Raw genomic sequence first — 24,709 nt, forward strand, 5'->3', positions numbered from 1 at the left:
CCGAAGGCGAAAATACGTCCCCGAATCGCTTTCTCTGCGGCGGCTGCAGAAATGCTCCAAAATAAGCGCGCAAAAGACGCTGCACCACGCTTTCTATGCCTGCCACGATTCGAACGCGTTCCGAAGGCGAAAATACGTCCGAATAGCTTTCTCTGCGGCGGATAATGAACAGGGCTCTGTGGCCGCATAAATGGGCGCAGAGCGCTGCACAACGATTCGAACGCGTTCCGAAGGCGAAAATACGTCCCCGAATCGCTTTCTCTGCGGCGGCTGCAGAAATGCTCCAAAATAAGCGCGCACAAGACGCTGCACCACGCTTTCTATGCCCCTGCCGCTGCACGGCACAATAATGGATGCCCAGATACCGCTGTAAGCTCAATGGCGAGGCGGGAGGTTATAGAAAAGAAAGGAACGGAGCGAAGAGCGGAACGGCTGTGAAAGAGGAGAACTAGGCGAGGAGGCGGAGGAAAAAGGGAGATAGAAGGAAAGAGAAAAAAGTGGGCGAGGAGGGTACAGGAGGAGGAGAGAAAATAGAAGGAAAGGGAGAAAAAGAAGACGAGGAGGGTACAGGAGGAGGAGAGGCGCCGTTGCGAGAGGGGTTATGCAACGCTAACGAGGAAAATGCCGGTAACCCGTGCGGCAGCCCGGAGCGAAGCAGTGGGAATCTGTCCGCCTCTTCGCCATACCGTGGGCTGCACGCGGTGAAAGCGCACATACACAAGGCACACGGTAGACACGAGAAGTCCCTTCGCATGAAACAGAAAGCAAACGGATGCGCAAACACTCACAACAATTTTGCCAAATGGAGTGGCAACCTGACGAAAGTCTACCCGTGCCCCACGAGGCCCCGCCGTCCGCGCCGCAGTATGAAAGAGAGCAGCAGCGCCTCTAGCGGCTTTCCAGAGCGTAAGGGGACGCCGGAAAGCCAGGCGCTCCCTTCCGGTCGCGCCACGATATTATATATTCTAGTTCACTATACGCCGAACCAACGGCCGGTGATGTCGATGGCGATCAAGGAGGTTATATATTTATATAGTTATATAGTTTTAATATATAACCTCCTTGATGGCGATACGGCCGTACACTTTTGAACGGGAGATCACGCCACCTCAATGTGGCCAGCTGTCTAAAGGGCTCCACCAAACTTGTCAAACTTTCAAGAAATTTCGTGTAACGGTCAGTAGAAAAACTATGCGCTGAGAAAATAATCATTTTTCCACTTTATGCACGGGTTTCGCACCGATTTTTTTGTGTATATCGCGATTTCCATCCCGCACAGGAAATTTCAAGGACTTTCAAGGGTTAAAAAAAAATTAAGCACTTTCAAGGGCCTTGAAAACGCAATTTCCAAATTCAAGGGTTTCAAGGACCTGTGCGCACCCTGCACGAATTGCAGTAAAATCTCCCTGAGCAGGCTGTTCAAAACTTCCAGAAGCACATGTACTTGGGGAGCTCCAGACTGCAAAAAGGTGTTTGTCTTTTCAAATTCTGGTATGACTGACAGCAAGAAGGCGCAGTATGCCTTGTTGACATCTGATGAAAGGAACATGAACAGTCTTTCTTGCCTATTTAAGACCTTGGCCACTTGCTGCTTCAGAGCTTGCTGCGAAGGAGCTGAGTCGATGTCCAGCCTTGGTCGCTTGTTCTGATGTGCGATTTTTGCTGTCCGCGTCGACTTTGGAGAGTCCATCTCTGGATTTCGTTGTTCACTTGGTGATTCCAAGGGTTTCTTCGATGGCTTCACTTCACTGTGAAAGAAGCTGAGCAGTGGCTGCCACTGCTCAACAAGCCGTTTCAAGCTCCTACCAAGAGATAACCAACGAGTGTTGACATGTTTCAGGATTTTTTTTTACTCTACGTCATGCAAGCATTGAAAAGCTCTCAGTTTGTCTTTCCTTTTTGAACTCTTCTCCAGGTAGTAGTAGACATCAATCAGCACCTCGTCCACACTTACAGGAAGGCAGGCCGAACTCTTCTGAGCTGCCAAATTGATTAAATGGCAACAACATCCAAGGATGCCAATGTTTTCATGGTTTTCTTTGAGAACAGCAGCAACCCCATTCTTAGATCCGATCATCACTGGCACGTTTTCGCACGCCATGCCGATGCAGTTCCGTACAGGCACGTTGTTGGCCTTCAGCGTGTCTACAAGTGCACCAATATTCCGTCCAGTTGAGTCTCCCTCGAGTGTAGGCATTGCTAGCAAAGCAGTATGAACAATGCCGTCGACGAATGTGACAACAATCGGGTAGAGCTTTGCATCATTGCCAGCGTCGTTGCTCCCGTCGGTAGCGACCGAAAACGGTCCGGATTGAAGACAGCTTACAACACTACTGACTTGTTGATTGGCCATTTCCTTGGCGATTGCAGCCGTTTTTGTACGAGCGCAAGCGTAGGCCACTGCCTCTTTGGAGTTCGGAAACATTTTCCTGGAGAGGTCTCCCGCATGGTCTGCAGCAGTGAATGGCACGTTGTGCTCGATGAGGAAAGCTGTGAAAAGGCATTCCGCTCGAATAGTGCCTTGGTCCACCGAGCTTCTCGTTGGTGTCAACGATCTCCGCCGAGTCCTTGTGCTTCTTTGTTCCAAGATGCAGGAGGATGTCCCGACGACCGGCGTGCGCAATGTTCAGATCACAGCGGCAGACAGTGCTGAAAGCATATTTTTCACCCTTGCGAGATTTCTGAATGCACGGAAAATCCGTCGAATAACTTGGTATGAACACTTGAAAGTACTTCTTGCCGGACATCTTAACAACGACACCCGCAGCAACAACACTGCACGCCGCGGAAATCACAACGCCGCCGGCAACACAACAGGCCTAACAAGCCCGGCTATGACCACACCAAACGCACCATTTCAAACGGGCAAACACAACAGAAGAAAGAATGCGAGAAAGTTCTCTCCTTCCTGCATGAACGCGATGGTGGTGATGACGATGGCTATCCCGTTTGCGAGCCACCAAAAGCCTCAGTGTTGCCAACACAGAACCAGAATGTACGGTGTGCAGCCGCTGAACGACAAAAATATACAAAAATCGTAAAAATAGAGCGACATTACGATACTCGTAAAAAAACGCTGGAAATCGGGCACTTTACGATAAAATCGTAAAACTTGGCAGGTATGGACTATGGATGTGGATCTGGCTATGACCTGCGTTGGCCTCTTGTTGGCTGGATGGATGATAGTGGCTTAGCCCTTTGTAACGGGCGGTGGCTTGCGCCCCCTAGCCTAGGATCCCCCCCCCCCCCCCCCCCCCCCGTTTTTTTCCCCTTAATTTTGTTCGTATTGTGAACTGTAATTTGTCCTTCTTTTATAGACTCACTCGTCCCTAGCCCTTTTCCACCAATCTTCCAACCTACTCTTTGTCACCATTACCCTTCTCTCATCCACCCGTCCGTGCTCCCCTGCAAATCCCAGGGCACCCTCATATCTATCGCCGCGTCTTCGGCAATGTCCGGGCGAAGTGTTTTGCACCGCAAAACGATGTGCTCCGTGGTTTCTGCTTCGACATGGTCTTCTTCCAGTCCATACTGGCCTTCGGTGGTCAAAAGGATGGTGCAATATTAATATGCACTGCAACACAGTGCAGGAATATTCACGTATTACCCGCACCCCCACTTTTTAAGCACATTTTTTCAATTTTTGGTGCGGGTTATATGCGAGTAAATACGGTATGTTATGCTTCCGCAAGTGTTCATACAATTTTGGACTTTTCATGCGGGAAAGCACACACTCTAATATCCACGCTTTTTCATAGCTCATGCCAGATGTACTTTTTCGTGTAGTCGCCTGGAAACATTGGTCACATTGGTTGAAACTTACTATGTGCTCATGCTTATATACACCCTCATTAAGGGTATCCCACAGGTGTTAGCGGGGAACAGCTAGTTAATAAACATAGTTTTCTCATTAAACTTCAGCACTATTTATGCAATGTATAGCAGAAAACCTCGAAGAGATTTTGATGAAAAATTTTGTGCGTTGAGGAACACCATTACAACATATACAACAGAAAAAAGTTGTAAATCCGACAACAAAAAGTTCAGTAGTAGCCAGTAGATCTCACTTCAGAACCAGAAGCTCCCAGCAGGGACCATTTCAACCAGCAGCAAACCAGAGGCTTCCTTTTGGGACCAGTAGATTAAAGCCAAAAAATAGTTTGTGCCCTACAGGGGCTATTTCAACCAGCAGCAAACCAGAAGGCTTCCTTCTGGGACCAGATGAAATCATTAGAAAACAATCATATTAACAGATTTTCAACCTGGGGATGAAAATAATACCTCATATATAAGTTATAAAAAAAAAAACACGGAAAGGAAGAATTCAATAACAGTAGCAAAAATTCCACCTGTTATGTTGTAAACTTAAAACGCTCTCGTGGCTGAAATAAATGCCGAGATTTCATTTTTAATGTGTGGACGTCAGTGGCATTCAAGTTGCATGAAGAGCCCAGTAAGCAACACAAGATGCCTGTTTAAAATGCCTGTTTAAGAATACACAGTACTGAGCAATTAAGACAGCATATGAAACTGCGTACTTTTAAAGTGCCTGATTTTCATACACCTATCGTTAGCTCCCGCCAGTGTGACGGCGGCTCGGCGTTCTGCTTGCTCAGCGGCGCAAGCAGCAACAGGGTGGTTGTGTCGGGTGCATTTGCACACTTTGCGTTGGATTTATGACCTGGAGCAATTGCAAACACCACGCGCAGCTGCAGCTTTGCCACAGAATATGCCGCATTTTCTTGCAACAAGTCCTGCATCAAAAAAACAGGTTTGTTTCGGATGTCATCGTATCACGTCAAATAGCGCTTGCTTCACGCATGCAACGTTCCCACCACGGCAAATGACGGCACTGCTTGTGTTCCTTAAAGCGAACAGCTCGTTATGGGAATAAAAATATTGATGAACTTACGGCCTGGTGACCATCGTGTCCCTGAGGAACAACAGCTGTTCGTAATGTGCCCACACGAAGTCCGTGGGCTCGATGTCGTCCGCGCCAGCGCCGCTCTTCCGCCCCAACTCACGTGCCGTGTACAGGCGGCGGAATTTGTCGCGCAGCGATTTCCAGCGCTTTTGTACAAGGTCCACGCTTTCTGCACAATTGTAGCGCGAAAAGTTTCAAGCACATTTCAACCATGAAGTGCTCATCATGAGCGAAGTGTATGCCTACCTGGTGCTCCCGGTAGTACATCCTCCGCCACTTCTCTCCAAAGTGCTGCTTTCACGTTCTTATTTTTATGCAGTCTGTCGCTTGCCAGCCAAAGTGAGCGCCGCCTCTCTACAGCAGCAATGAGTAGTTCGTTATTTATAACCTCAGACATCACCGCAGCCATACGTGAACCAAGCGAAACCGAGGAAACGGCGCGAAAAAGTCCGTACCGGATGTTGGGAGAGCTGTGCTCTCTGGTGCACGTCGGTCAGAAACCAGCGAACCCCTTCTGGCGCGCGCTGAGGCGCAAATATCTGACATTGCCAGATATCTGCGCCCTCCTCGCGCCCAACTCGCGCCTCGCGCATGCGCAGACCGGTTTTCCAGGCGCTCGTGCGCGTAGGCGCTTCGCGTGTACGCCTCGGAATTGTCCATCGAGTTGGGGCTTAAACGTCAGCGGACGCACGTGCAACGCAAAACCACGAGACGCCGAACTATAGTGAACTAGAATATATTATAGTGGCATGAACGGCTCCGCGCAGGCGGCCCGTTTGCGCATGGATGCCGCGAAATGGCGCCACTGCAACCTTTCCTACTGCTCCAACGCGGCGGCGAACGGTTTTTGGGGCTTTCTCGCACGCAATAATTGCAGGCTGCGAAATTACCGAAGCTGTTATCTAAACACATCCATTTTCCTCGTGCATTTACTCATTATTTGCACACTTGTAATGCATATGCCGGTAAATCAATCAAGCCCGAACATCGCGTTGCGCGTTTTCAACCCAGTATAAGCTATGTCGCCGGTTGGGGGTAGAAAAAAAGTTCATTATCCTTTCTACATCAGCGCGAATTTGCCACTTAATTACACTGTGCTGAACATGTACAGTCGCGACCAGAATGACCTGCAATGCTTTACCGGGCACTTTCTCTTGGTTTGCGTTTAATAGCAAAAGATTACGCTGTGCTGCACAGTATCAGGCACCCATGAAAACTGCTCAGCAGCTATATACGAACTTCGTTACAGCCACGAACTAGCATAGCTTCCTGACATAAGCTCGCAAAACCTGATGCGCATTGCGAGTCATACTGAGCGCGATAGTATAAGCTGTCCACAGACATAAGCAGGCATTTAATAACACATTTTGCGAAACTTGCGTCCTTTTACCGGAGTCGCGCGCGAAAAACCGGAAACATTCCGACGGGCGTTTCTTAATGCTGTTAATGGCGCGGAAATTTAGCAAGAGTTGATTCCCACCTTCGGCCCACTTATGCCCACCCCGATAAATTCTTGATCATCGAGTTTTCCCATGTAATTCAGAGTAAGGGCAGCGCTCCACATATGGTAAGCAGCTGCTGTGCTGAAGAAATCAGAGAGAAAAGCAGGGCTAAAGTGTGATTTATTCAAAATGGGCAGAGTGATGTTTAGCACCTGCTCAATTTAAGGTGCTTTGCACCTTCACGCCTTTTGAGACTAGCCTGGTTTAGGCTTTTTGTAAAAAAATGTAGGCGTGTTGTAACATAAAATGCAATTACTTCAGCTGCAACTTGCTCACAATGATCTTGGCATCCAAGTTCAATCTTCTGCTTTTGCTTAATGTGGCCAAGAACATCAAGTACACTGTCAGAATGCAGTTCCAAAAGGCTAAAGCATTCAGTAAAGGCTTCCTCCAGATTTACTACAAATGCATAGAGCACACTTGACGGGTACAGGAGGCCGCCGTTATCTCTCATTCGGGTGAATGACGCCAAGTTCAAACATTCTGCAGCCTCTTTTGTCATCAAGAGACGAGTGAGACATGCCTCACATCCAGACTTCAGGATGCACTTCCGGGCAACATACCCGGCAATATAGAAAATAAGCCTGCTGTCACTGCTTGCAACAACACAGGATGCATGATCTGGGGCACTGTCCGTAAGCAGGTCTTCTGCTGCACTCAAATCTCCCGAGTCAAGCACTTTGTCAACAAGCTGTTGTTTACCACTTGAACTAGCTTGAACACCAGCATCTGCAGGCAGAAGAGCGCTGAGGACACCAGCCTCACAATTTCCTCTGGATACTGAGTGTGCTAGGTTGCTGAAACTCAGACAGTTAACGGTGATAATAAACTGCTGGGGCGTTGGATGCGAGTTGCAACCAGACGACTGGCGTACAATTCCAAAAAGACGCTCAACAGGGTCTTGACTAACTCTAGACGTCATGAGGTACCTGAAGCCAAGATCATCACATAGGTACTTCAAAAGTGCTAGTACGCTTGCTACAGTCACTCTTAGTCCAGTAGCTGTCGATTTGCTAAGGAAGCCTTGTTGCCCCTTTGTGTGGTTTTCCCAGCTCCCCAGAAACTCCAAGAATGAATTAAGTTTCTGCACAGCAGGGGAGTTCGGCCGCAGAGCCTCAGCAGGAAAGCGAGACGTCAGGATCTCGATGAGGTGGTGAATGACTCTGCAAAAGGGAAGGAGAGAAGGTTTTACTTTGTTCATTGACAGTATAACTATATGCAAATTGCAATAATAACAGAAAGGGCTACTAAGCAGAAACAAAAATGTGCTACATTAGAACAAATGTGTAACACTTACTTGAAAAAGTTCACTGTAGCTGTGATGTCACCACAGTGTTCCTCGATCGTGGTCTTGTAGAGCTCCAGCCCATCACTGACTTTTTTCCCAAAAAGCTGAAATGCTAATAAGACCCTCATTCTCTCAAAATTGTTGGGGTTTGTATGACTGTTTGTGATGCCATGCATTGCCTGCAGAGTGACGCAACTCCTGGTGCTGTCCACTCTGAGAGCCTTCCGAACCACCTGCATGGACACCTGAAACCAATGCAATGTGATAGTCAGCGAATATATATGACTATTTTGCAAAAACTAACTATAGTGTGAAGTTCAGCTGCACAAATTATTCAAACTTACTTTTCCTTCAGGCACTTGGAAGTCAGACTTGAGCAGCCCATTCCGCAGACATTTTATCAGATGCGGGAAATCTGAGATGAAGTAGAGCTGACGATCAGGGTCAATAGGATGCACAGCGCTGCACTTGGCCCCAGTTAATGATGCAGCAATGCCCATTTTGGTCCACATTTTTCTGTTCCAGGTTGCTCCATCTGATGTAATAAAATCGACCCGCAGTCCAGCTTTTTCCACTAGGATCACAGCTTCAACCATGATCTTAGCCAGAAGACTGCCTTCTACGTTTCCACGTGTGGCAAATGCACCCAGTATTTGGGTCCACTTCCCAACAAAAGGCACAAAAATGATGACCATTCCATGGTCACAGACAACGTGTTTGTCTTCTGATGAAGAGAAGGCACCAAGGTCAACAAACCCATCCACATGACCTGCTGTCGTCACGGAAAGGTGTTCTGACAGTTTCATCTCGTCCACTATGAGACCCCCGTGACGCGAGAAATTGTCCATTATGGAGGTTGTCTTGCTGATCACTTCAAAAATCTCGCTGAATCCAAATCCTGTCCTGTACAGCTGCAGGTATTTACGAAGTGTGGACTTACTTGGCAGTACTAGGATTTTTTCCTTCCTTAAGTGTTCATACAATCGTGCACTCTTCATCTTCATAATTAGGCACTCAAGCACCCACTCATTAGAAAACTTCATTCCCCTGGTGCTTTTACGTGACGAGGCCTTGAAGATATGCAGTGCTGCCTCACGCTGCTTTGGAGAAAGGGCTGCCACCTTTTCAGTCAGTTCCCCCTCTGCAATAGCTTTGTTTTGGATCATCATTTCATTTAACTGCTCCTTCAGAGAGTTGGTGTTGCTTTTAAGTCGCGCTGTCTTCCGCTTAAGCAACTTGAGTCGATGAGCAAGGGCCCTTCCAGTAGGCAGGCGCACAGCGGCATTTACGCATGATTTTCTGGTAAGCAAGGATTTTCGGAGAATCTTGCACTCGTCGCAGATTTGTCCTGAAAGTAAAGAAAATCAAAAGCACACACATGAGCAAACATGCCAGCAAAGAAAGCGACACTGTTCACAAATACAACACAAGCCGGTTGTTTCAAAGAAGGTGAACCAATAAAACAGAGGGCTCGCTGAACAGTCAAAAGTCAACTGTTAGAAATCAGTGAACCAGCTTGCTAGAAACAATCCATTTTTTTATGCCCGCCAACACTGCCATCACATCACAGAGGCCGGCACAGTATCTAAAAAAGTTATATTAACAATTCTAGTTCGCCTAGGCTGAAACACTTGGTATTATAATTAAAAGGGAATTACCTTCTGTGGATACTATTCCGAGGCACTGTGCGCTGAAGACACCATGTGCAGTTTTGGCAGTTGCAGCTGCCAACTTTATGGTCAGAGAGTGGGAAATCTGACTGAAATCCTGAATGTTCATGGCTCCTTTGCAAGCAAAACTTGTATGTACATCCTTCAAAATATTGCTTGCATCACACACAAAATTCACAACTTTTTCAGCACACAGCATGCCTTGAATGTACACCTTTGCAGTGAACTCTCCTCCTGATGCTGTAAAACACACAGCTTTTTCATGCCATAGTTCTAGTTTTTTCTCCATTTTGACAGATGATGTAGCAAATATTACGGTCTCGACCCCCTCCAACTCAATTCGGCACCAATCCTTGGATGGAGCTTCCATGGTCCGAAGAGATTCTAGAGAGAATGAATTATGATCGGCTACAAGCGAATCTTCATTCTCTTGCGCTCCAGCATCATCCTCGTCGCTGCAGGACCGGCTCTCTTCCGCGGCACTTGAGTAGTCGCTAAAACTTTCCTCTTCCTTTCCGGTCTTTGTCGAGGTGTTGAGGTGGAAAGATACGTAGGGCAGCATGGAAGTAATGTTGGTACCGAGCCCGGAGCAAGCGACGGCTTCCCTCGCGGAATCCGCACTTCGTTGCCATTTATCACGTGCACATAGTCGCGCAGAACTAAGTGCGGTTCAAAATGATGTTCGCATACCGCCGAAGAAACGGTGTAAGTTTTATCCTTCCTGTGAAGGTTGCGATCCCACTTCTTGCGAAGATCGTCGTCTTTCGGGGCCGCGAATAGCGACGCTTTCGGCTGAACATTGGCGGCGATGATGGCTCCCAGAGTCGCCGCGTCACGCCGGTCGACCTTGAAGAGGCGCAATTCCTTGGTCGCCTCCCAGATCATACCGAACACCCACGGTCCACCATGCCGCCGTAGTTATTCTGGCGGTGCGCTGGCACGTTGTCGCCTGCCAAAAGCCGGCCGCGGTTGGCTTTGCGCTTTCCCCGCATGAGACACTCGTCTACCTGCACCACTTCGCCAGGTCCACCCATGGGGGGCTGCTGCGACAGCTCAGCACAGCAGACCTCGCGGACGTAGTTTGTCCAGTCGGTGCAGGCCTGCTTCGATACCTCCCCGTTCTGCATTTCTCTGGCGACCATCATCGATATTTCCTTCGACATGCAAAAGGTGAGGTACAGCACAGCTGACCTTGGCAGCTTCACGTTTGGGCGGCCTAGGGAGTCCTTGCGGGCAAAAAAGCTCGCTGAAGCGCCTCCACTTGCTCGCAGAGCAGCACCTCCTCGTAACGCAGTGGTGCCGTGCAGTTGAGACAGTTGTTTGCGGCATCTGTTGCACCGGAACTGCGCCCGCTTCCCCTTAGATGAGACGCGGTAGTAGGTGACAACTTCCCCCACGCAGTCCGGCTTGTCGTCATTGAACCCCAGTTCTCCACAAATGCCCCAGTACTCGGATTTCGCCGGGCGGCCTCCCGAGCTGGTGGACGGCTGGGGGGTCGCACTGCAGATGACCGCGGTGCGAGACGAAGCGACTTCACGAATTCTTCCTGGACCGCTTCGTCGGCCACGATGCGGCCCATTTTGCTGAATTTGGGATCCCAGCGGACCGAAGAAGCCATTGTGGAAAATGTACAAAAAGAGACGGAAATGGCAACAGTGACGGGTGAATCTCCGAAACCACTTCCAAAGAGTCTGAAGACAATGCAGTTCGCAAAATGCAGTGCTTATATAGGGTTGAGGCCTAGAAGAGGGAGAGAGATATGAAGAGGAGCCCTCGCAAAACCACGTGACTTTTTGCGCGCAGGCCTGAGTGCTCCGTCTCGGAGGGCGGGGTTTGTGTTTTTTGTTTTTATTTTTTTTAACGCCGGGAGTTTGCGGAGTCTCGCGACGCATTTCCCGCCAAAGCTCGGTATGCGCAGGCCTGAGTGGTCCGTCTCGGAGGGCGGGGTTTGTTTGTTTTTCTTTTTTTTTTACGCCGGGAGTTCGCGGAGGCTCGCGACGCATTTCCCGCCAAAACTCAGTATTCCTTTGTATGCATCTTCGGCTGTAGAAATGCAAGCAGAATCGCGCTTTTTGCTCGAAAGGAGCGTAATTCGCGTGCTGGATACACCACAGAGCACGAGGGACCACGGTTCGTACCTGTTGCGCGGGCGTAAGTACGTCCGCAATAGCTTTCTCTACGCGAACTATGTTTTTTTCTCTCGCTGTGGTGTCTTGTCTCGCTTCGTCCCCGTCTTTATTCGCGCTGTACCGCATTATGGAAAAATACCAACTAGCCCGATCTGCCACTCTTGCGTGGTGTATGCTTGGCCCTAATACTTGACTACGGGTAGTTTGTCTCGCGTTATTGCGCGTTGGACCACGATTCGAACGCGTTCCGAAGGCGAAAATACGTCCCCGAATCGCTTTCCGAAGGCGAAAATACGTCCCCGAATCGTTTTCTCTGTGGCGGTTAATGAACAGGGCTCTGTGGCTGCATAAATGGGCGCAGAGCCGCGTTTTCGCTACAAAACAAGCGCGCACAAGACGCTGCACCACGCTTTCTATGCCCCTGCCGCTGCACGGCACAATAATGGATGCCCAGATACCGCTGTAAGCTCAATGGCGAGGCGGGAGGTTATAGAAAAGAAAGGAACGGAGCGATGAGCGGAACGGCTTTGAAAGAGAACTAGGCGAGGAGGCGGAGGAAAAAGGGAGATAGAAGGAAAGAGAAAAAAGAGGGCGAGGAGGGTACAGGAGGAGAGAAAATAGAAGGAAAGGGAGAAAAAGAAGACGTGGGTACAGGAGGAGGAGAGGCGCCGTTGCGAGAGGGGTTATGCAACGCTAACGAGGAAAATGCCGGTAACCCGTGCGGCAGCCCGGAGCGAAGCAGTGGGAATCTGTCCGCCTCTTCGCCATACCGTGGGCTGCACGCGGTGAAAGCGCACATACACAAGGCACACGGTAGACACGAGAAGTCCCTTCGCATGAAACACAAAGCAAACGGATGCACAAACACTCACAACAGTTTTGCCAAACGTCGGAGAGGCAACCTGACGAAAGTCTACCCGTGCCCCACGAGGCCCCGCCGTCCGCGCCGCAGTATGAAAGAGAGCAGCAGCGCCTCTAGCGGCTTTCCAGAGCGTAAGGGGACGCCGGAAAGCCAGGCGCTCCCTTCCGGTCGCGCCACTATATTATATATTCTAGTTCACTATACGCCGAACCAACGGCCGGTGATGTCGATGGCGATCAAGGAGGTTATATATTTATATAGTTATATAGTTTTAATATATAACCTCCTTGATGGCAATACGGCCGTACACTTTTGATAGGGCGATCACGCCACCTCAATGTGGCCAGCTGTCTAAAGGGCTGCACCAAACTTGTCAAACTTTCAAGAAATTTCGTGTAACGGTCAGTAGAAAAACTATGCGCTGAGAAAATAATCATTTTTCCACTTTATGCACGGGTTTCGCACCGATTTTTTTGTGTATATCGCGATTTCCATCCCGCACAGGAAGTTTCAAGGACTTTCAAGGGTTAAAAAAAATTAAGCACTTTCAAGGGCCTTGAAAACGCAAGTTCCAAATTCAAGGGTTTTCAAGGGTTTCAAGGACCTGTGCGCACCCTGCACGAATTGCAGTAAAATCTCCCTGAGCAGGCTGTTCAAAACTCCAGAAGCACATGTACTTGGGGAGCTCCAGACTGCAAAAAGGTGTTTGTCTTTTCAAATTCTGGTATGACTGACAGCAAGAAGGCGCAGTATGCCTTGTTGACATCTGATGAAAGGAACATGAACAGTCTTTCTTGCCTATTTAAGACCTTGGCCACTTGCTGCTTCAGAGCTTGCTGCGAAGGAGCTGAGTCGATGTCCAGCCTTGGTCGCTTGTTCTGATGTGTGATTTTTGCTGTCCGCGTCGACTTCGGAGAGTCCATCTCTGGATTTCGTTGTTCACTTGGTGATTCCAAGGGTTTCTTCGATGGCTTCACTTCAGTTGTGAAAGAAGCTGAGCAGTGGCTGCCACTGCTCAACAAGCCGTTTCAAGCTCCTACCAAGAGATAACCAACGAGTGTTGACATGTTTCAGGATTTTTTTTTACTCTACATCATGCAAGCATTGAAAAGCTCTCAGTTTGTCTTTCCTTTTTGAACTCTTCTCCAGGTAGTAGTAGACATCAATCAGCACCTCGTCCACACTTACAGGAAGGCAGGTTGAACCCTTCTGAGCTGCCAAATTGATTAAATGGCAACAACATCCAAGGATGGCAATGTTTTCATGGTTTTCTTTGAGAACAGCAGCAACCCCATTCTTAGATCCGATCATCACTGGCGCGTTATCGCACGCCATGCCGACGCAGTTCCGTACAGGCACGTTGTTGGCCTTCAGCGTGTCTACAAGTGCACCAATATTCCGTCCAGTTGAGTCTCCCTCGAGTGTAGGCATTGCTAGCAAAGCAGTATGAACAATGCCGTCGACGAATGTGACAACAATCGGGTAGAGCTTTGCATCATTGCCAGCGTCGTTGCTCCCGTCGGTAGCGACCGAAAACGGTCCGGATTGAAGACAGCTTACAACACTACTGACTTGTTGATTGGCCATTTCCTTGGCGATTGCAGCCGTTTTTGTACGAGCGCAAGCGTAGGCCACTGCCTCTTTGTAGTTCGGAAACATTTTCCTGGAGAGGTCTCCCGCATGGTCTGCAGCAGTGAATGGCACGTTGTGCTCGATGAGGAAAGCTATGAAAAGGCATTCCGCTCGAATAGTGCCTTGGTCCACCGAGCTTCTCATTGGTGTCAACGATCTCCGCCGAGTCCTTGTGCTTCTTTGTTCCGAGATGCAGGAGGATGTCCCGACGACCGGCGTGCGCAATGTTCAGATCACAGCGGCAGACAGTGCAGAAAGCATATTTTTCACCCTTGCGAGATTTCTGAATGCACGGAAAATCCGTCGAATAACTTGGTATGAACACTTGAAAGTACTTCTTGCCGGACATCTTAACAACGACACCCGCAGCAACAACACTGCACGCTGCGGAAATCACAACGCCGCCGGCAACACAACAGGCCTAACAAGCCCGGCTATGACCACACCAAACGCACCATTTCAAACGGGCAAACACAACAGAAGAAAGAATGCGAGAAAGTTCTCTCCTTCCTGCATGAACGCGATGGTGGTGATGACGATGGCTATCCCGTTTGCGAGCCACCAAAAGCCTCAGTGTTGCCAACACAGAACCAGAATGTACGGTGTGCAGCCGCTGAACGACAAAAATATACAAAAATCGTAAAAATAGAGCGACATTACGATACTCGTAAAAAAACGCTGGAAATTGGGCACTTTACGATAAAATCGTAAAACTTGGCAGGTATGGACTATGGATGTGGATCTGGCTATGACCTGCGTTGGCCTCTTGTTGGCTGGACGGATGATAGAGGCTTAGCCCTTTGTAACGGGCAGTGGCTTGCGCCCCCTAGCCTAGGATCCCCCCCCCCCGTTTTTTTCCCCTTAATTTTGTTCGTATTGTGAACTGTAATTTGTCCTTCTTTTATAGACTCACTCGTCCCTAGCCCTTTTCCACCAATCTTCCAACCTACTCTTTGTCACCATTACCCTTCTCTCATCCACCCGTCCGTCCTCCCCTGCAAATCCCAGGGCACCCTCTATATCTATCGCCGCGTCTTCGGCATTGTCCGGGCGAAGTGTTCTGCACCGCAAAACGATGTGCTTTGTGGTCTCTGCTTCCACATGGTCTTCTTCCAGTCCTTACTGGCCTTCGGTGGTCAAAAGGATGGTGCAATATTAATATGCACTGCAACACAGTGCAGTAATATTCACGTATTACCCGCACCCCCACTTTTTAAACACATTTTTTCAATTTTTGGTGCGGGTTATATGCGAGTAAATACAGTATGTTATGCTTCCGCAAGTGTTCATACAATTTTGGACTTTTCATGCGGGAAAGCACACACTCTAATATCCACGCTTTTTCATAGCTCATGCCAGATGTACTTTTTCGTGTAGTCGCCTGGAAACACGCCCTTACGGCCATCTGTTGTTTTGAAGGCAGTCCTTTAATGCGAGCATTCAGAACATCTCCAATTTCTTCATAGGCGGATTTCATTTTTTTCTAGCTCCCTCCCAACATTGTGCAGCTTCTGAGCAAAGCTTAGACGGCAGCGGACTTTCGCATGCTTTTTCATGTGACTCACTTTCATAGCTTGTTTTTTTTTTTTCGCGAAGTGCATATATGTGCTGCTATTTGTGGGCTGCAGCCCACATCCTACGCACATACAAGTGTGTGTGTTTCATCAAGTAGGTACATCTTGAGCCTCGATTGGCGATTCGATGGTTCGCTTCAAATGTAGTTTTCCTTTGAGAAAAACTGTGCACAACACACGGCCTGAATGATCGGTGGTTTTTTGTCAACTGGACCAACTTCGGCAGCAAATGCATAATTCATCTCCGAGCCCTCTAGTTCACAAAGGCCAAAAAAAACGACGCCTGGCTGTGCTGTAAAGCACAGCCTGTTCTAGCCCGGGCCTGGCAGGCGGAGGATGTCACACAGGATGTAAACTTCTGTTTGACTCGGTGCCATTTGCGAAGCTGCCCCATCTGGAACTGGAGTATCTGTTCTTGAATCGCATGCTGCCCCGTCAGCACCACTTGAAGTTTTTCTTCTTTTAGCACGTGGTGCACCTTGCTCACAGAGATTTCTGTTCTTCCTCCTGACTGGTGCTTTTTTCGTGAAATACTTCGGGGCGTCTGGAAACAGAGTGGGCACGGCATCATCTGTTAACTCTGTCTATCTCGTGGCACTTCCACCACTTCGCCATTTATGATGTGCCGCCAAGACCCCTCTATGAGCTTGTCTTCAAAATGTCGTTCACAAATGCTGCAGTGTCCGGCAGCCCTTTATCTGCTTGTTTAATATTATATGCCCACTTCTCTCTTCTCAGATTATCCTTTGGAGGCCGAAAGAGCGATGCCTTCTTAAGGCAAGATTTGTAGCCACTAGTGCAGCCAGCACGAACCAAGTCCGGGGCTTCAGCGGCATGGTTTGCTTGACAGCTTCGTCATACTGCTCTTTTGAGCCAAGGGTAAAACGTGTAATGCACCTCCAAGACGACACAGAGGTCCACACATTCACTCACACACACATCATCATCATCATCATCATCATCATCAGCCTTACTACAACTACTGCAGGGCAAAGGCCTCTCCCATGTTTCTCCAATTAACCCTGTCCTTTGCCTGCAAACTTCTTAATCTCATTCTCCTACCTAACCTTCTGCCGCCCCCTGCTACGCTTACTTTCTCTTGGAATCCAATCCGTTACCCTCAAGGACCAGCGGTTATCTTGCCTTCGCATTACATGCCCTGCCCAAGCCCATTTCTTTCTCTTGATTTCGACTAGGATGTCATTAACCCGTGTTTGTTCCCTCACCCACTCTGCCCGCTTACGGTCTCTTAACGTTACACCTATCATTTTTCTTTCCATGGCTAGCTGCGTTGTCCTTAACTTAAGCTGAACTCTTTTCGTTAGCCTCCACGTTTCTACCCCGTAGGTGAGTACCGGTAAGATAAAGCTGTTTTACACTTTTCTCTTGAGGGAAATTGGTAAACTGCCACTCATGATCTCCAAGAACTTGCCATATGCACTCCACCCCATTCTTATCCTTCTAGTTATCTCCCTCTCATGATCCGGATAAGCTGTCACTACCTGCCCTATGTAGACGTATTCCGTCACAAGTTTCAGGCTCTCGCTGCCAATTGTGAACTGTTGTTCCCTTGCTAGGCTGTTGAACATTACCTTGGTTTTTTGCATGTTAATTTTTAGACCCATCGTTCTGCTCTGCCTGTCTAACTCACACACACATAGCCTGCACCATAAACAAACACTGACAATGGACAAGTGGTTGTACTGCGCGGTCAGAACACGGTGACACGGTTGACATGCGGCAGCTCCCCGGGCGCCGCCGACACCGCTTTCAAACTCGCTCCCCTCATGACTGCAGCACCCCTAGCGGACTCGAAAGGTTTTCTTCGCATTTTGTGTGCCTCCCGAGCACGGTGCGCATACAGTGCCCGTCACACTTCCCCTTCCAGACACCATAGTTGCGTTGTGTTGTGATGTAGGTAGGCAACGCGCGTTTTGTGGTGGTGTCCTTTGTCCTGAGTTGGTGCTTTGGGAAGCGCAAAGCGGTTGTGTGAGTGTGTGTGCAAATGGTCAACACTATGTTGAAGCCTACTGGACCAAAGCATCGTGTCCTGACAGTGAAGAAGTTGGACGTTGTTCATTCCTTTGAAAATGGAACTACGAAGAGTGCACTAGCACGTCAGTGAGACTTGTTATTACTAACAGTCTGTGACATCTGGTATGCTTGGGAGAAGCTGAAAAGTCTGGTTCATCGAATATGAAGAGGTGCCGCTTGAGAGGATCTGCTTTTCTCGACGCGGAAAAAGCTTTGGTGCTAGTATAGCGTTTGCGTTTTTTGCGTACGCAACACGCAAGACGGTTGCGTACGCTAAATCCAAAGCGCGAACGACACCTTTAGATTAGCGTTTGTGGACTGTTCCGCAACAGGCGCTCCGTGGACAAACAACACCCAGGTTCAGCCCCGTTCGGGTTAAAGCCCCTTGATGTTTTGAAAGTAGCGACACTCTCCTCCTTCGCGGCGCATTTCTCCTCGCCCGCGCTGCACACGGCACTCTTTTTCACCCAAGCGCCCGCCGGCCAGCCGCGCCTTTGAACGCTGGCGTGCTTTTTAAGCACCGTTTACAGCTTCGGTAGTGAAAGTAATTTTCATAAACGGTTACCCAAGCGATTAGAATGCTGAGAAAAAATTCTGTGGATTTTTTTTCTTTTTTTAAGGCACTTAATTTCTAAATATTTCCCAGAAGAAAACATTCTTCTGCGGGTGTCATTTACGAAAACCGTCTCTGAAAGGAGATGTGATGTTTTGCGGCGTGTAATCAACTAAGTAGTGCTCCAGGCATAAGTTAATGCGTATTAAGCTTATCAGTGCAAGACATCTAACGGTTTGCTAGTGTTTATGGCGGCGTACAATAAATTAGTTGTAAGTGCTGTGCAAGACGATGTGTTTAGTTTCCTGATGTGAACGCAGGTGCATGCAGTGAGATGTGCGGCGCAGAAGTAATGGACTTAAAAAAAACTTACAAAACTGACAGTTCAAAACACAACACAAAAAGCAAGCACAATTGTACAAAAGCAATATCACGCTATGAATGAATCGGTTTTAGTGCGGCTGAAAAATGACCAACACGGTACCAAGCATGAACTGCTTACGATTTCCAGACATGTAATGAAGCCGATGCTACGTGGTGCAAAGGCCAGCACATTATTTGGAGCCGAAACTCTCCAGTAAAAGGAAGTTCAACGCACGGAACGCAGTTTTCTTTAACGTTTATTGTCTCTCCTTCACCCTTTGTGGACGTTCTGAAGTTTTTTTTTTCTTGGTGCACTTTACCATTGAGCCCCTTCAGTTTTATGTTACAGTAAATTGAAAGCGGATTGAAATAAAAAAAAGTCTTTTCTGTTGTGAACAAAATTTATTTCGACATGAAAAGCGAAATCCTCACGTTAGATATTAACTACACAGTGGCTGTAAAATTTTAAAATTTATCCCAGGCAGTGGCTTGCTGCTTATGAAAGATATTTGTTTTAAAAGTATCACATAAAGGTCCTTTGCTTCGCAAGCAATGAAGCGTCTACACATCATTTAGTGCTTGAAACAGCAACGCGCATGCCAATGCTTTTACTGGCACATTTGGAACTCTCAATAGAAGATCTTTTAGCCGCTTCACTTTTCACTAAAATTTCCATGCGCAGTTTGCCGAATATTTTAACAATGTCTTCAAGTAAGTTATGGCAAGAAGGAAAGCATGTCTGCGAAGTTACGCTTTGGGTAATGGCTTTTTGCACCTCCGACTCATGTACAGAATTACGGATTAGCTTTTCCTTATTAGTGCGGAAGTAGTTCTCTGCTATTTTTATCACTTCAATCACCCCTTGCGATGGAGGGGTCAAAGACTGCTGGTGCTTTGAAAAGTTTTTGAGCTCTATCAGCGTCGTAGAGCTGTCTCGTTCAATCAGAGAATTATAGCAATTCTCACACTGTACTCGCTTCACAAGTTTTGAAGCAACGTAGCCTGCTAGGTACGTTAATGACTGCTCTATTTCAGGGCTCAGGTCAAGAATATCATCGGGCGCTTGAATAGCATCTGTGTCGCTTCTTGCTTCACTTGTGTCGCGTAAATGTAATAGTAAATAACCTTCCTCCTCGGAGTAGCTTCCTGATTTGCTAGGCTTCAAAAATTGACCTAGTGTTGCGTTCCTTAAGCTACATTTAAACTCATATAGTCTCGCGATGGGGTTTTTGGCGCGTAATGTAGAGAAAAAGTTTTCAAGCCCATCCTGGCCTAACCTGCTCAGGAACACATAATGAAAGTTGTACGTTGTGAGAAGGGCGTCTTGTACTTCTAGTGCTGTTATTGTCGCTAGTATAATTCCCGATTGTACAGGCTTCCAGACAGCATTTTTTTCACGTCCAATTTGAATTTTAGAGAAGAGCTCGATTATCATTTCCAAAAATGCTACACTGGAGTCATACTCCTCTTGAACTGCGTGGCTAAAAGCTAGCTTTGTTGTCCGTGACGTGATCAGGCGAAACCACCTGAACACGGTTTCGATAAACCATGCAGTAGTAAGAGCGTTTCTCGGAATTTTTCCTCTGTCTTGAAGCAAGCGCAAGCCTGAAGCTGTGTCATTATGGAAAATGGAAAAAGCTGGGCCTACCTTCATTTTATCGTAGTGGCTTGGATCAAGACAGGAAGCATTTAGGTGCGGGGCAAGTTTTATATCATCCGTTTCATCGTGCCTTACAAGTGCTTTAATGAACTCAAAATTCACGACATTAGTTGGCAAGTTATGTTTTTGCACAACTTCTTCGGGAAGGTAGATGAGGTGCCCTTTAGTCAAATGATTTCTAAGATTTTTTAACAAGTGAGGTACATCGGCCATGAACCAAAGCTTTCTCTGCGCGTCACATGGATGACGACAGCTAGTCCACGCCCTGCTGTGCTTTCCTGAAATAATTCCGAAAAGTTTCCAAAGTGCCTGATTCGAACTGCCCATATCAGACACCACGACATGAATGCTGAGTCCGATAGACTCGCATTGGGCAATCAAATCAACTAATTCACGTTTCAAGCTTGCAGCATGAATGGAGTTCCCAGTTAGATGATATCCTATTGTTTGCTTCCATCTAGTTGATAAACCACCTATCATGAATACCAAACCGTGTGTAGCTAAGCAATCATCAGGTAACGATCCATCGGATAACGGCAGTGTGGGTGCACCCACGACTTCGCGAACCGTATGATCATACACAAGACCTGACGCGATTTGCATTTCGTCAAGCATAATAACAGCATGGCGCTCCTCCGGCTTCATGAGATTGACCTGCAGAATACAAATCAACATTAATAACGGCTAAAGATTGATACGCACTAGTAATGCTAAGATGGAAAAAAATATGGACAGAGAAAACGATGGGACAGTAAAAAGGCGGGAATAGCTACACCCATACTTAGAGAGCAATTCAGGAAAATGAGATCGTACTGTAGAAAAATCGACAAAAAGCTCTGTTAGCAAAAAATTCACAGTTACCTTCATCTTTAACGGTTCCAAAATATCAGAATTCCAGGTCGAAACTTCGCATGCTCGATGTGTCTTTGCAGTGTGCGCTCAGAAGGCAGTGGGTAACCATAATCTCGGAGCAGATTGTAGCCTCGCGTCCCGCATGCAAGCCGTAGTCTCAGCGACTTCACCAGAGTGTCAGCTTCCCACCGTGAACTATTACTGGACAACCGCTCCATTGAGGACATTTGATCATCATTGAAGAGGTGCTTGATTTTCTTCTGTAGCTGCTCCTTCTCCGCTTCGCACTTCAGGTATCTCCTTTTAGCAATTTGTAGTTTTCTGTTAGCATCCTTTTGGGCGCGTTCCAAATCCGATATGCGTTCCAGGAGTGCTTGCTGGGATGCTAAAAAAGAAAGCCGATTTCAAAAACTGAAATTTAAGTCCTACACTCACGAAAGTCTAAGAAACAACATTCAGGGTTTCTAATGAGGCGCGAAAGCTCTGCTTTCTTTGGCGTATATTAGTATAGTAGTAGAAGTCGCATGGCAGCACAATGTATTCTAAATTGCTGTATGTTACAAGCTACACTATAATGAACAAAAAGCAGCATTTACCATTCACTGAACTCTGCTCGTGGGGCGTGCATGGTACCTCTTGATGTACTTCGGATGGGGCTGTAAAAAAAAAAACATAATGTTCTGAACATGTACTACGGGCTATATTGAAGTATGGGTATGAAGGCAGCAAAAAGCAGCATTTACCATTCACTGAACTCGGCTCGTGGGGCGTGTATGGTACCTCTTGATGTACTTCGGATGGGGCTGTACAAAAAAAAAATAAACGTAATGTTCTGAACATGTACTACGGGCTATATTGAAGTATGGGTACGAAGGCAGCAAAAAGCAGCATTTACCATTCACTGAACTCGGCTCGTGGGGCGTGTATGGTACCTCTTGATGTACTTCGAATGGGGCTGTACAAAAAAAAATAAACATAATGTTCTGAACATGTACTACGGGCTATATTGAAGTATGAGTACGAAGGCAGCCGCTTACAGCAGGATTCACTTGTAGCGGTGAACTTTACTGCTGACTCACTGAAGTCTGCGGAGACTGCTGCTGGGGTACCGAGTGCTGCATGAAAAATCACACTATCATCTGATACAAGAAAAATATTAAAACCTAACTCACCATTGGTTAAATCTGGTTCATGGCGCGCATTTGGTAGCTCAAGGCACTCTTTAGATGGGGCTGAGAGAGGTATGAAACTAATGTAGAAACTGACTATCGGAGCCAAATTCAGCAGGAAATAAAAAAAGATGCTTACAAAAGCGATCCCTCGAAGATGGAACAGGCCCTATTGCTGCGACACTGCATGCAGCGGGCAAGGATGTCCTGGCTGAAGGCGCTGCATGAAAGATCAGAGAGAGGTTGTTTATGAATAGTAAGGATTGCTAATACATTTCGCCAAACGTTATTTCCGCGCCGCATCAGGTAGCAGCGAGAATTGAGAAGTAAAATTATTGCAGGAATGTACGAAATTCAGACGCAATTAACCCTTTGTGGGTTCACCTATAATTTCCGTAACATAGAGAAAAAAACTACACATTTTTCCGGTCTAGGCATCTTCAGAAATGATATGGAAGAAATTTCAGAACAATAGCAGCAATAGTTTAATGAAAAAAAGTGGGACGCATGTGTCCCATTGGCACATGTCCTTTTGAAAAAGTGGGACAACACTGTCCCATTGACTCACGCGAGCACAAAGCTGTGGTTAGTTCTGTCATTGTTGGTGGAAGGGGCCGAAGCAGGTTGCACACAGGGGTACATTACACACACCACACACAAACTTCGTGCGCGTTTCACTCCCGGAGGTGGAACACCACCTACATCTACGCCTGTTTGGCACTTTCCGTGAGTTGTGACCAGTACCTGCAAACCTTACTTCGTCTGCAATTCCGACCATTTTTTGGCCGCTCTTAGTGCCACCTTTGTTCTTGCGGAACGGCCCAACAGACCTGTAGTGTCGGAATGTTTGCCCGTTGATCAGCTGCCGTCCCAGAACGAGCCGAAACCACATGTAGCTCATGTCGCTGTTGCCACTATGCTGAATGAAGCTGTTTACAACTGATGAGTCAAAAATAAAATAAAATATGCGATACCACGACTTTTTCGATCGCCTGTCAGCCGCATAGGAGTTTCTTTTCTGGTCGAACTTGTCTACGGCTCCCATCCAACGGTTGTAGTCAGCGACCGCTTTGGGGCAGACCACACCCACTGATGAACCATTAGAAAGTTTTCTCTGGACTTCTTCAGTTTCGTTCGGGTCGTGAAAATTAGATAGGAGTTCCCGGGTTCGAACCCGACCGCGGCGGCTGCGTTTTTATGGAGGAAAAACGCCAAGGCGCCCGTGTGCTGTGCGATGTCAGTGCACGTTAAAGATCCCCAGGTGGTCGAAATTATTTCGGAGCCCTCCACTACGGCACCTATTATTCCTTTCTTCTTTCACTTCCTCCTTTATCCCTTCCCTTACGGCGCAGTTCAGGTGTCCAAAGATATATGAGACAGATACTGCGCCATTTCCTTTCCCCAAAAACCAATTATTATTATTATTATTATGAACGTTCTTTGAATCATGCCATTGGTATGCTGAGACATTGCCTTTGCTGCGCCACAGGTACTCTTCCTTCTGAAGCTTGTTGTTTTTCTTTAGATCGTCAGGAAGGTCCTTCCTGTTGACACGGACGGTACCCGCGGCCAAGATACCCTTCTGGGCAAGCGTTTGCATGAGCGGTGTAGACGTGAAATAGTTATCGAAGTAGAGCTGTGTGCCAGGCTCTACGCTTTCAGAAAGGGAAAGGACGACATACTCGCCTAAGCTTTGGCCTGCGGGCCGCTGCTCATTTTTTCCCTCGTATACCTGGAACTGGAGCAGGTAACCAGTCTGTGCGTCTGCCCTGCACCACACTTTGTACCCACGTTTGATCGGTTTCAAAGGAAGGTACTGCTTCATGCTTGACCTTCCTTTGAAAGCGATCATGCTTTCATCAATTGATTGATGACAGGAAGGAGTGTATTCTTCTTGAAACTTTTGGTTCAGCTTTGTAATAAGAGGGCGCACCTTGGCCAGACGGTCATATCCCTCTTCTCTCTTTTTTTCTTTCGTTGTGTCATTCACACGAAGCGAGTTCATAATTTGCTGAAATCGTTTGAAGGACATCAGCTTTGAAATTTCTTCACAATGAAAGAGAGGGTCACGGCTCCAATACTGATACAGGTGGTGCCTTGGGCACACGCTCATCAACAGCAGTACACCAAAATACGCTCGTAACTCTTCCTTTGTCAAAATTTGCCACTTCCTTGGGTACTTCTTTGCACCGAAGAGGTTGGTCTGCTCAACTATGAATTCAATCATCTCATCATCAAAATAGAGCGTGAATGCATCAACTGCGCGCTCTGGCGCCTTTTGGGAGGTTTGAGAATCCCATGTCTTTGGGCTTTGAACTGTACTTAGCGGTTCATTTGTAGTCCATGCACTGCCGACCTCCTCCTCTTCTGGCGCACTCTCTCCACCTTGATCCAGCAGGAGCGCATTCCGTTTCCTCCTGAAACCTTTTTTTGAAGGAGTAGACCGCCGTTGGCGCTTGCTCTTTGATGGACCAGCTTCGATTTCGTCGTCTTCAAA

General features: G+C 47.5%; 3 protein-coding genes and 2 pseudogenes across 3 annotated transcripts in view; 1 reads left to right on the plus strand and 4 right to left on the minus strand.

Annotated features, from left to right (window-relative positions):
• Window positions 1-24,709, plus strand: part of LOC144120093 (uncharacterized) — a 164,686-nt gene that overhangs the window by 54,697 nt on the left and 85,280 nt on the right. The gene's annotated exons all lie outside the window — the stretch shown is intronic.
• LOC144119118 (uncharacterized) lies at window positions 955-3,212 on the minus strand (annotated as a pseudogene).
• Window positions 6,482-11,002, minus strand: LOC144118828 (uncharacterized). Its single transcript, XM_077651629.1, has 6 exons — window positions 10,922-11,002; window positions 10,272-10,871; window positions 9,373-9,904; window positions 8,059-9,062; window positions 7,724-7,959; window positions 6,482-7,589 (listed from the first exon to the last, which is right to left on the minus strand). Exons 1-6 carry the CDS (start codon window positions 11,000-11,002, stop codon window positions 6,572-6,574), a joined length of 3,471 nt encoding a protein of 1,156 aa, XP_077507755.1. The 3' UTR covers window positions 6,482-6,571.
• Window positions 12,838-14,833, minus strand: LOC144119119 (uncharacterized; annotated as a pseudogene).
• LOC144118836 (uncharacterized) lies at window positions 20,909-23,113 on the minus strand. The gene is made up of 7 exons (XM_077651636.1): window positions 22,970-23,113; window positions 22,352-22,478; window positions 22,216-22,275; window positions 22,081-22,158; window positions 21,787-21,846; window positions 21,640-21,699; window positions 20,909-21,428 (listed from the first exon to the last, which is right to left on the minus strand). The coding sequence occupies exons 1-7, from the start codon at window positions 23,111-23,113 to the stop codon at window positions 21,061-21,063; spliced, it is 897 nt and encodes a 298-aa protein (XP_077507762.1). The 3' UTR covers window positions 20,909-21,060.

The sequence above is a fragment of the Amblyomma americanum genome, chromosome 2, assembly GCF_052857255.1.
Source record: "Amblyomma americanum isolate KBUSLIRL-KWMA chromosome 2, ASM5285725v1, whole genome shotgun sequence".
Taxonomy (NCBI): domain Eukaryota; kingdom Metazoa; phylum Arthropoda; class Arachnida; order Ixodida; family Ixodidae; genus Amblyomma; species Amblyomma americanum.